At 41.1% G+C, this 13,006-nt stretch overlaps 1 protein-coding gene across 3 annotated transcripts; it reads right to left on the bottom strand.

Annotated features, from left to right (window-relative positions):
* Window positions 1–1,934: 1,934 nt before the first annotated feature.
* LOC101758687 (putative dual specificity protein phosphatase DSP8) lies at window positions 1,935–6,089 on the bottom strand. 3 transcript variants are annotated; one of them, XM_012843402.2, is made up of 5 exons: window positions 5,722–6,089; window positions 4,857–4,978; window positions 3,351–3,502; window positions 2,232–2,262; window positions 1,935–2,162 (listed from the first exon to the last, which is right to left on the bottom strand). In XM_012843402.2, the coding sequence occupies exons 1-3, from the start codon at window positions 5,917–5,919 to the stop codon at window positions 3,499–3,501; spliced, it is 324 nt and encodes a 107-aa protein (XP_012698856.1). In that variant the 5' UTR covers window positions 5,920–6,089; the 3' UTR covers window positions 1,935–2,162; window positions 2,232–2,262; window positions 3,351–3,498. The 3 variants fall into 3 exon arrangements, with proteins under 3 accessions (XP_012698856.1, XP_022681127.1, XP_012698854.1); XM_022825392.1 differs by having other exon boundaries at window positions 1,935–2,157; XM_012843400.2 differs by having other exon boundaries at window positions 1,935–2,262.
* Between the last annotated feature and the right edge of the window lie 6,917 nt (window positions 6,090–13,006).

Below are 13,006 nucleotides of genomic sequence, written 5' to 3'. Positions count from 1 at the left end.
GAGTACTAGTATGAAGTATTTACTATACGTCTGTTGACTACTACACACCAAGATGCCGATGTCACATCAAGAGTTTAATTATTCACATCTCGATCTTGATCTGAGTCTGTAGTTTTGGAAAATTGTTGTGTACGAAAGACGATGATTGAGTTTACTTTGCATTCTTTGATTTCAAATGTGTCGTATAGGTGTATCATATGTATGGCATACTCTCTCAGTCCCAAAAAGAATACTAACTCGATCTCACTTCCCGAGGAGTCAAACAGTTTAAAGTTTGACCAAATTAATACAAAAATGTACTAACTTTCATATCTAGAAATCAATTTAGTTTGAAATAAACTATATTATTACATGATTAATACATTGATATTTATTTTCATATCATTAATGTTAATACTATTTTGTATAAATTTTGTCAAATTTAAAATTGATTGACTCCTCAAAAAGTGAGAGTTGCATTCTTTTTAGGACCAAGGGAGTATTTAAGTTTCAATATATATATATATATATATATATATATATATATGATATAGGTGTATCATGTTCAATGTCACACCTTCTTTGCCTCGAGGTGATTTCATGTGGGGGCTAAGACAAAAATGTTTCGGTGCAAATTGGTAATCGTCCTCGTCAATGACAGGATTTATCGCACAAACCTTCTTGATGTTTGCGGGACATCGTCTTTACCAAGGTTTTGGGATCGTGACACCAAGAAGATACAATTATCCTTGTATTTGTATTTGTGATAAACCAAGCTAGTGATATACACTTACCTTTGTATTTGTCACAGCATCTCCAGTCATGCATGCACATTGTGTTAGGACTTAAGAAAATATATATTGGAATTGTATAAAGCAACATAAAAATAAAATTGCATTTGAAACTACCTCTACAATGCAAAATTTCATAGTGTAGTTTCATATCCACTACATGCAAGACACAAATTGTGTTGGTAACTGTGCATACATGATTACATCTACATGAAACCCCTCTTAAGGGCAGTCCCAATGATGTATTGATGATGGTTTCTATCCTCATTAAATGACAAGCCACGTAGGCAAAATGGTGACATGGCAACATAATTAATGAAGAAAGAGAGCAAAAATCCTACAAAATGGTTTACTCATGAAGAAATCAGGTCTCACTACTAGAAAAATCCCCTATAGCTACGCCAGATTTGGAGTTAGACACGCTTTATTTCATCTCTATGTCAATGTAGGCACGTTTTCATAAAGCGTGTTAGAAGCGTCTTCGTACGTACCGTGTCAGACCTTGTAGAGACGAATCCTTTAAACGTTGCTATGAAAGAAAGAAACATTTTATAAACACGTTAGATACTTATCTAAAAATTTTGATACAATTTTGCAGACACATGTATAAAACGTCTCTAGTGGTGTAGTTACGTAGTATAGTAACGCTTCATTTTATATTAATAAATATAGATACAATATATAGATACGTATACAAAATATGCCTACTAATATAGACGCATTTTATAGCGATGTCTTATTGCGTAGTAATTAGTATAGAGATGATTTAGTAGAGCGTGACAGATGACGTGGCACCTGACATGGCAAATGATGTGGCAGGTGACGTGGCGGATGATGTGGTGAGTGACGTGGCAAATGTCGTAGCGGGTGATGTGGCCGATGACGTGGTGGGTGACATGTTTCATAGTAACACCAAATTGCGTGTTAACAAATGTAGAAACAATATCGTAAATACATTTTTATTATGTGTCTACGGATATAGACACATTTTATAGTAACACCATATTGTGTATTAAGAAATGTAGAGACGATTTATAGATACATCTATTTTCATGTGTAATACATAATGATTTGTTTATTTGCATTTATAAATTCAATATATCATTTTATTTTGGAATAGTTCAATAATGCCTAAATAAATTATCCATAACCTTTGCTTCACCAAAAGAAAACTAAGTAATTCATTCAAGAACCAATAAATACATTAATTAAAGTACTGTCAACGAGACAATTGCCTTGATAAAGAAACACATACAAAGTGACAATATCATACAATTATTTCTAAATTTTTTCAATAACAACTAAAACCTACGCTTCACTGCCCGTTGTTGCCCCTCTCCATCGCAGCTTCACTAGTGAAGCCCGTTGTTGCCCCTCTCCATCGCAGCTTCACTTTTACATTGAAAAGTTAGATCACCAGATTGTTTAAAATTTGAAATTTGAACTTGTAGCTTTCTTCACCTGGGCACAAGAACACCAGTAGCAACAACACCTACATACCAAAACTCAAGTAATAGAGCCACAGTTAGAGATGAGTAGATCAGAAATGAGCTTGCTGTCAAGCAACACAGATCAAAAGTCCTTGAAAAGGACATCCTATATCGGCAATATTGTAATTCTGCTGATCAAAAGTCCTTGAAAAGGACATCCTATATCGGCAATATTGTAATTCTGCTGAAGACAGTTCAATCTGCTACCAGGTAGCGAAATAATAACAAAATAGGAAGCAATTCACTTTTGTGCCATGCTACTGTACATGCTCCAAGTTTCATAAGAGATCTCATAGTTGATTAAACTAAAATTAACTTCTGCCATGGTACTGTACATTCTACCACATTGTCAACACTAATGATTTGCATGTACAGAACACTAAGCATTACTTCAGTTTCAACCAAGGATCCAAGAACAATAGATGTTCATGTGTGTCATATGACAGCAAGCAAGATTTCCAGGTTAAAACTTGAAAGCAATATTTCCTTGTCTACATGCTTGCAGCATATAAATTCTACCATGTAAACTCTATTTCTACCACCAGCTAATAGAACCTTGACACAATTTTGTCTGTAATGTCCAGAACTTTCATGCATCCCAAAAGCTAACGTGCAGGATCAACAATCAGAAATACTCCATGGAACATAGAAACACCACCAATAGTACGAAGTTATCGTCAGAACTAAGTTCACAAGCATAAATGTTTTGGAGACAATAAGTGGTACGGATATCTAACATGTTTGCTTTTGTAAGGCACATTGCATGATGACTGAAAAGACGCCATCATAAGATTTTTAAAGCAAATGCTGAATATGGATGGGTATGAGTTCTACAGCCACTACATGTCTACAGTTTAAGTGAGAGTAGCACGCACCATTTTCAGTTCTTCATTTGGAATTTTGGATACCAAGAACATCACATTTCAGAGCTTTGTGTTTATTTTATCCGCAAAAACCATGCATGCAGATCACACCCCATCCTAGCTGTTAAAATGTTGCTTTCCTATAGCTCTAGAGAATGAACTAATCATGAAGGAAAGCTCCCCTTAACCAGCAGTCTAGCAAAAAAAAAAAAATCTTAACACTATACCTTTCCGGCATTTGGTTGAGAACAGCAGCACAGCTCAACAGCGCCTACACTTCATTGCCCGTTCTTGCCCCTCTCTCCATCGCAGCTTCACTTCTCCCTTGAAAAGTTACATCACCAGGTTTTTTCAGATTTGTACTTGTAGATTTCTTCACCTGCAACGGGGCATGGGGTTAGATGAATATCACAATTTAAAGATATTACGAAAAAAAGAATGCAGTGCATCAGCAAAATTCATGAGTAAGTCACTGAACAATATTTACAACATGAGTAATTCATGGTAAACTTGTAATCTGCACATTCACAATCTGCCAATTTGGAGTAGCAATTCACACTTAAACAATATTTACACACAGTCACATTCACAACCCATCAGTGAAGGAAAACTCCAAGCCATCATTAAGCTAAAAATCAAGCAAAAAGGGTTACAGAGTTCAAAATGGTTCTCGATTATTTTACTTGAGTCCCAAGTGGTGACCTCCAGCTAGTTTACTGACAATAATAATAAATTAACAACAGACCATTGCACTATGTTATCACAAGGGAAAAGCATAGGCATACATGAAAATATGAAATGCCAGAATCAACGATGCCACGAGCAAATAAAAACAGTAAGACCTAAAACCTCTTCAGCCTACAAAAATATGACCTGAAAAAAGGAACCAAAAGAAAAAGGATAAAGAACAGTAATATCGGCCTTATAGTGGACATAGGTGCTACCACCTTGCATTTCATTCCCTGGAAAAAAGAGTACATCTCATTAGCCCTGGCTGCCAGGCTTCCGCACAGACCTTCAGAGATCCATTACTATTTCCTACTGTGAATCAGTATGATTTTTTGACTTCTTGTTATTTGATCAAGTCAAATGGATTTGCTTTTGAGGATTATCACCAGACATCAGTACTCGGACAGCAAGGAAAGTCAAATAGGAGTGTATTAATAGAAATATTTAGAACCACTGCCAGCGATAATGATGGTCAGCACAATTTAATAAGCTATCTTTCCTGCTCCTTAACTGATTAAAGAACTACCATTTTCTAACTGCACCATACGGATTAGCTCACAACATATCACATCTGACATACACCATGACAAGCGATATCAGATATCCATACTCCCTCCGTTCTTGAATGCTTGATGTTGTTTGAACTAACCAACATCAAACACATAAGAACAGAGATAGTATAATCTCAACCTAACAGATGTAACGATTTACTTTGAAGTTGGCATAATGTAAAATTACAGATAAAAATAATATGAAAGCAAGCATCCCCTAAATCCTAGCAAACCACTACCACCTACTTCATGATCTGAATCGAGCACTACAAAATTAGCATCCTAAAGCTGAGTTGGCATCTAGCAAGACATGGCATCACATAAAAGTACTTAGGTATAGATACTTAGGTTGGAATATAGACTATAGTTCTCTCAGTCAAGTGACAACAATTATAAATTCTGATAGAATTTATTTATTTCTTCAGCTAGAAGATGAGGTAAAGGAACATTTACCTGGTATAAAAAGTTGGAACCAGAGTTTCATAGGGTTCATTCAGTGTGACAACTCCTCTAACTCCAAGTTGCTTCAGGCGTGGAACATCGCTAGGGAACAGAACAGCACCTAGCAAAACATACTGAAGATAGAAACGGTAAGAACACCAGGTTACGATATCTATTGCAAATTAAAAATGAATGGCTACTCCTTTTCCATCACCAATTGAACTGATCAGCTCCAACAGCTGGACATATATGATACATTATTGTATTTAAAAATTGTTGCCCAATAAAAGCATGACATTGCAATTGCAATGCAAAACAGAGGAATATAACCGTACAGATAACAAGAAGTGCTCCTCAAATTTCTCGTGATGAGAGAAACTTGATTTACTATTGGTGGAATACTCAAATTCAGCCTATCTGAATTAAGCTCATAATCTCTACATGCATTCTATGAAAACAGCAACACATGCATAGTGCCCAGCAATACCAATAACACAAAGGCATACTGCACATATCGAACACTGAACCAGAGCAAGCCAGAAAAGCCTGCCCAGTGGGAGAATAGTGGCACCATTCAGATATATGTTTGTATGATTCTAGTATCGATCCTTATTAGAATAAGTGTTTACAATACTAATCAGATTCCGCATATGTTTGATGAATAAAGGCCTAGAAGCCTGCCCTGGAGGAGCAGCAACTGAAAAAAACAACAACAACACAGCAATATAGCTGTCCCCAATTTTTATCAAGCTCCTAATCGCGTCCAAAACACAAACACAATTTTCCAGAACACGAGAACACAAACGCAATTTCCAGAACACGAGAACACTAACGCAATTCCAGAAGATGGAGATGGAGACGGGCGGAAGATGCGCACCTGGTCGACGCTATCCCACCAGCGGAACTCGGGCTCGAACCTGTTGCGGACGACGTTGTAGAGCAACGTGGGGTACAACAGGAACCTCGCGCCGGCGCCGACGAGCGCGCACTTGGCCTTCAACCGCACAACCGCGACCACCTCGCCGCCGCCACTCGCCTCCACCTCCAGCCCATCACGGAGCTCCCGAATCCTCATGTCCGCCCTCCCGCCCACACGGGTCGGAGCCCCAACCCGACCGGCAAACCCTAGGAACCGACGCGCTTCGCGGTGTCCTCCCGCGCTCCTCGATTTCAGGGGAGCGGAATGGAGAGGGAGGGAGGGATTTGTGGATCGGTCGGGGGGGGGTGTTGGTTGCGGCGTGCGGGGCGCCTGGCCGCCTGGTGGGTGGGTGTTGCTTGACGACCTAGGTTTCGGAGGGTACGTGGCCGCCGTTGATCGGATAGATGGGCGGCCACGAAAAATTGGGCCGTGAAGGCAACGTGGGCTGGCCAGACTTAGGTTTTTAAGCTCATTTTAGTTTTTGTTTTTATCTCCAACTAATTAAAAGCATTTGTGAAGTAACATATAAAAATAATTATCTTAAATACATCAATATACTTTTAAAATGTAATAAACAACATCTAAGTTGTCATGTAGGAATTTTATTAATTTTTTAATAGATTTAGTATTTTCTATCATTTAAATGAATTTCTACGTGCTTATTGAAAGTAATTTTTTTATGTTATTAGCGCAATGGTATGTTTTTAGCTGTCCATATGCCGAACTTGCATCATTAGAGCAATGGTATGGCTGGGTCTTAAATATAGAGGTCACGCTTTGATTTGATTTCGTGAGGCATCATCTTATTTTTTGCCATTTTTATTTATTTTTCTATTTTTAATAATTTCACTATTTATTTTAACTCCCAACATAGGTACGTATATGCTAACAAGTCACAATGACTATATATTGATTTCGTGCATTTAGGATGTTGGAATTCTATGTACCATGTTTGATTCCCCCAAATCTTTTACCAAGAATTTTATTGAATCCATGTTTAATTTATCTGAGATAATGGTATTGGAAAAATAATTCACGCATATATATTCATGTGTGCTTCTTTGCTGGACAATGGATATCAACCCATGTGAGCGCTATAGGTTTGGAAGATCGGTAAGAACAGGTCAAACGAGGGAACTGTATCTTTGTAACACACGGTCATGTCCTAATGGGAACTTGGTTAAGTCTTCCCCTTAATTTGGACCTAATTCAATATTTATACATATATATACTTTTAGTTATTCATATGCTTAACTTGCAAGACTAGTGCAATTATAAGGATCCTATAGGTCACCGTTAGACTTCGTGAGGCAGCACCTTTTTATCTGTTTTTTTCATTTTGAATTTCTCTATTTATTTTTAATTCCCAATGTGTGATCATGAATTTGAATGTGTAGCATCTTTTACAAAATCATTTATTCTTTCTTTGCAATACCAAATCCACTTGCATTGTGGTTTCCCGAATAGGTACATCTATGTGGCTCGTAACTGACGATCATCCGAGTTGCACTGTCGATCATGTACCTTTCTTATTTTCTTCTAGATGAGCGTGTCACTCAGAAGATCGTTATTAAGATCATTGTTAACAACGAGACCAAATGAGTGTATCACTTGGACTACCATTATTAGCATCAAGCCCAATCCATAGCACATCGCATCAGTACCTACCTCGTCCTCTTCTTCTGAATGAGTGTCTCTCTCGGAAGACCATTGTTTATATAAAATTAATTTATTATTTTTATACAATAATAAATTTATTTAGTTTTTATGTCTTTTATTTGAATCGTTTCAAATTTGAACTGTATGGTAAATATACTGTGAAAAATTAGCATAGGTCCACCATATAAGAGCAGCTCCAGCGTATGTAAAAAGCGAACTGAGGGCAGCGCATACCGAACCGTGGACATTGGAGCGTCCGATGTTCAACTTGTCACAGCCAAAATCAGCTGTTGCAGATGTGCCGAACACAACTCTTTGCCACGCGCGAAAATGAACGCGTGTCGTGCAGCACGCGCCCGGTAGCAGCGGGAGGGAGGAGGGCACGCGACAGCAGCGGCAGCAGCAGAGTTCTAAACGCCAAGAGCATGAATTGGGCAACTGGGCACGGCGTGCAGATTACGAACTGCCGATCCACAGATCTAGCCACTACTAAGCCTTGACCGACGAGGTCAAACCATGAGTGCCACCATGCACTCGGGTTATCGGGTCCATGATGGAAGGCCCGTTCGTGCCTCGCTGAAACACAAAATAGTAAAAACGGAAATGTGCTGGTACCTGATTCAGAAATTTCAGATGTCAAAGTTCATTCAAGCCCAAATGTTTGTTTAGGGTATTCACTTTTGTCAACATGTTACCTGCTGATCTCATTCAGACATTGAGTCTGGTTCTCAACCTTGGAGCCCAATTTTCGTGCCCAGATTACACGCAAGTTCCGTGTGCTAATGCAATAGTCTGGTTATTTGTATGCATCGATACTTGACTTGGGATTACTTATTTTATCTGATCTAAGTTTATGTTGCTGAGACACCACGAACTGTAGCGACTGTAAATTATTTATTGCCAAGATTATTCTAGTCATCAATTAAAAAAATCAATCTAGTTATGGTTCTCATGTTTTATACCATTCCAATATATGTCCAAACAAAAAGCTTTTTAGTGGCATCTGATCCATGTTACTTTTTTCCACAATCTCGTGAGATTGGTTGAGCGGAAACGTTGCTAGAACCTTAGGGAGCACTTTTGATACGATCCCCTCCAAATCTCTCACGAATCTGGCTTGATTTTTGAATTTCTTCCAAAATCATGTTTGAGTTAGGGTTTTGGTTTTCTCCAAAATTTATGATGAATACTTGAGTTTTTTTAGATTTGTCACATGGATCTATTTGCCCTCGGGGTATTTCTTCCATGTCTCAAGTTTCATCTTGATCTGTGTAGTATGGAAGGAGTTCTTGATTTGAAGTTTGGAGAGTGTTCTTGCTGTTCGTGTTTTCGGGTCACTGTTCTTTGCAGCGCAGGGCATCGGGAGGAAGATCGTCGCCAGGCAAGCGCGTGCAGCAACGAGCAGCAGGCCAGGCAGCCCAGCGCGAGTAGCTGGCCCGGCGTGCAACAGCCAGCAGTGCAGGCTATCAGCGTTGCGGGCCAGGAGCCATCGGCCCAGCGCACGCAGCAGGCCGGCAAGCAGGCTAGCACAGCAGCCCACGCGCAGCAGTGCAGGCCAGCGGCCCAGCAGCGTGCGAAGCGGGCCACACAGGCCGGCCCACGGGAACCAACAGCGGGCCGCAAGCACACCAGGCCAGTCCACGCGTGAGAAAGCAAGCACCAGGCCAAGTTTCAGCCAGGTGGCCCAGCACGTGTACCAGACCATGACCAAGTTGTGATAGCACTGTGAGCTCCACTTTTCATGCTTTTAATTAATGCAATTAGTTAGTTAATCTCCATTACTTGCTTTAGCTACTTAAGTTGATCTCTCACTAGTTAATCACGCTTACCTCCTTAAATTAATCATGTTTCCCTTGCATGCTTAATTGAGTAACTAGCTAGTAGTGGCCCTGCTTAATCTCATTTGTGCTTAATCTCATCTGTGCAAGCTTGTTGGAGTCCTTGGTGTTTTGCTTCCACTATATCTTGAGTTAATATCTAGGACCCTATCCAATTTTATTTGTTCAATGGTGAAGGCTCAACAGCAAACGACAACTATTATAATATTATGGTAATACAATAGATTGAAACTACTAAATATAGTTAAGCATATGTATTCATGCATACCTTCTCAACAAATTTGAACATTTTAAGCCTTTCCGCATTACTTGATGAAATTGTATACTTGTTTTGCCCGTGGGTGCCTATTGATGGTTATTTGATATGCATTACGACTTGTCTACATGCTATTCATGATTGAAAGCATGTCAAACTTTGTATCAATTCGATATGTTTTTCAAATCAAGTCAAAAAGCATATTTACCTAGCTATAGTCACTTGTTTAATACGCTTTACAACGTGTCTAGGTGATTATGATGCTTTAAAGCGTGTCAAACTTTGTATCAATTCGATACGTTTTCCTAATCAAGTCAGAAAACATCTTTACCTGACTATAGACACTTGTTTGATACGCTTTACAACGTGTCTAGGTGATAATGATACTTTAAAGCGTGTCAAACTTTGTATCAATTCGATACGTTTTTCTAATCAAGTCAGAAAGCATCTTTACCTGGCTATAGATAATTGTTTGATACGCTTTACAACGTGTCTAGGGGATAATGATGCTTTAAAGTGTGTCAAACTTTGCATCAATTTGATATGTTTTTCTAACCAAGTTAGAAAGCATCTTTACTTGGCTATAGATAATTGTTTAATACGCTTTACAGCGTGTTTAAGGGATAATGACGCTTTAAAGCGTGTCTAACTCCGTGTCATTTTGAGACGACTTCAATAGCGTGTTAAAAAATATCTTTATATGACTAATAACACTGTAAGCGTGTCTAATATCGTAACAGTCTGACACGTTTTTGAAATCATGTCAAAAAGCATCTTTACATGCTGATATAGTTTTATGGTGCGTTACTACTATAGCGTAGTTTCTTCTCTTCACCCAATGCACCAAGAAACCATGAAATCGCCATTGGGGAGAAACCACCCGTTTCCAGGGGGCTTGTGCCACACTCCCATTGGAGGAAGAAGATAGAGTTGGGAGAGAGAAAGAAAAAATAGTTATTACTCAAAGGCACCAGCCTGTTCGGCTGGCTGCTACTGCTCGGCAGCAGCTGCAGCCCGCACACAGCACTGCAGCAGCTGTTGCAGCACGCACGCAGCAGGCTCAGTAGTGAAACATCTGCTATAGATGATTTTTCTTGTGCTATGGAAACACGTCAGTTTCTTCCATCGGGACTGCCCTTACCTCTCTCCTTATTAACTCACGACCACATTTATCTGGAAGATGACGCTCTGCCTGGTGCACCATTTTGTCCTTGAGGGGATTCAGCACGCAAGCTGCAGCATGCATAACGCAGGCCTGCCGCTCGACTAGGACTGACGTAGGCCTATAGTACTCAAAAACTCTGTTGACTAGAAACACTTTGGTGCGGCTCCTTGGAGCTCTGTCCCCTCCTGCTATTTCACTATTCACACACTGTACCAACACTGTTCATCGAAGCCTAGTTTCTCTCTCCTCACCTTCCCCAACACAAACCATGCAGACCGGTGGAACCAAAATTGTGCAGGAGCCGGAGCACCAAACTGGACCTAACATTACACGGTGACACAGCGAAACATGACACGCCCCGATATGGTGATGGTGGACATGACACATCAGTATAAATTATGAAGATATAGCTTTTGCATGCTTTCGTACTTAGCATATCATATACTCCTGACAACGACCAAGGGACGATGTAAGCAAAATGAGGTCATACAATGCAACATGGAATATGTAAGCAAGTGTCCTCCTGCTGCCAGTGGTACTCTAAACAACATAGATCAAACACACGACGCTAGGACATAGATCAAACATGACGCTAGATCAAACACTAGTACTACCATTACATTAACCAGTCCTGGACGACATCATGCACAAGCAAAAGAAACACAAAAGATAACGATAATTCACAGTTGCATATAGATATACAAAGACTGAATTAGTCAACTATTCTTCGTTCGAACTCCGCAAGCTCATGGCGTAGCCTGCAGTCCTCGCTGCAACACAGCGTATCTTCTCCCTAGCCATTAGGGAAGCCGTAGCCGCCTCCATCACAGGGGAATTCACCGCAACCCGGTGCCGGCGGCAGCGCAACATTGTTCCACAGGATTCACACCACGAGGTACACGACGTCCTCATGGCACTCCCGACAGACGAAGTTGTGGAGCATATTCGGGCCGATGCTCCCGCTCGCCGCCGTTCCTTCTTCGCCCTCCAAGCGACGGATGTACATCTTGGCCATGTCATCATCGGCGGCGCTGCCAGTGTTCCTGTACAGCATCAGAGCATACAGATATGCTGCCACATTGAGCCCACCCGCAGCAGCGCGGGAGAGCTGATCGAGGGACGGCTGGTATCCCCCGAAGAAGTCTGGAATCCCTGTGAGCAAGGACGCCTCCGGGTTCCCCACATCAAGCAGTAGACGGAGTAGGAAGTAGTACCTGCCCGGCTGATTCCACTGCATGACCTCCCAGCACTGTAGCAGTGCCACGCGCCGTCCGACGGCGCGCTGGCCGCACACGCGGTGCATGACCGTGCAAGTCGCCCGTAGCTGTCGAGGTCTTCCATGGGCTGGTCCGAGGTCGCAGCGAGGTAGATGGCGATCACAGTGAGCAACTCCATAGGGAGCGTTTCCAGTGACGGTTGTTGCCTGTTCGCCACCATCAAAACGCACGCTGGAGCGACGGAGGAGGCTAAGATGGAAGGAAATCGAAGGGGGCGCGATGGAAGGAGGCGATGGGACACGCGATGGTGCAATGGCGGTCGAAGGTTGGGGCCGAGCATAAGGGCATAAGGGTGTGTGCGTGGGTGGAACTAACGCTGCATTAAACAGGCACCCCTTGGAAGAGGCGGCGGCTGCGTTGGGAACCGGCGCGAGTAGTCGCTGTACTCCTGAGTAAAAGGGCGGCTCTTCATTGGAACCACGCGATCGACCAGCGTGGCTGGGGAGTTGCAGGGCCTAGGCGCAAAGTAGGGACACATAATCACTCAAAGGACAGCATGCCACGCATCGGGTAGCTCTATGGTTGCATGATGACTTGTTTGGGTGCTACACCTGCTACTGCCAAGCCAATTAACCTGTTGCCATAGCATCAAAAGCTGCAGCACAGCTTGCCTAACAAGGTGGAATGTCCCGGCAGGTACCTTGAAACTAGCGATGTTCATCGTGCTAACCGTGATAGCAATACAGTAAACATTAAAGGCTAACCACAATGGAGAGTTTCATTTTGATGTTTCCAAGATAGCTACATTGTGTTAGGACTTAAGAAAATATATATTGGAATTGTATAAAGCAACATGAAAATGAAAATGTGTTTGAAACCCCTCTTACCTCTCTCCTCATTAACTCACTGCCACATCATCAAAAATGCTAACATGGCATCCTAATTAATGTGCATGAAACCTCTATGAAAAGTTATGTACAAGGCCCTTTAAAATAAAAAGTTCATCAAAAAAGAACCATAGAAATAAACTGGCCAATTTGGCAACAGAAAGGAACTATAGATCAAACAAGGATTCCACGGTTTTTTCATTACTAGATCATTACATAGG

Source organism: Setaria italica, chromosome I (genome assembly GCF_000263155.2).
Source record: "Setaria italica strain Yugu1 chromosome I, Setaria_italica_v2.0, whole genome shotgun sequence".
Taxonomy (NCBI): Eukaryota; Viridiplantae; Streptophyta; class Magnoliopsida; order Poales; family Poaceae; genus Setaria; species Setaria italica.
Note: the sequence above shows the minus strand (reverse complement) of the source record. Positions and strands in the feature narration are given on the sequence as shown.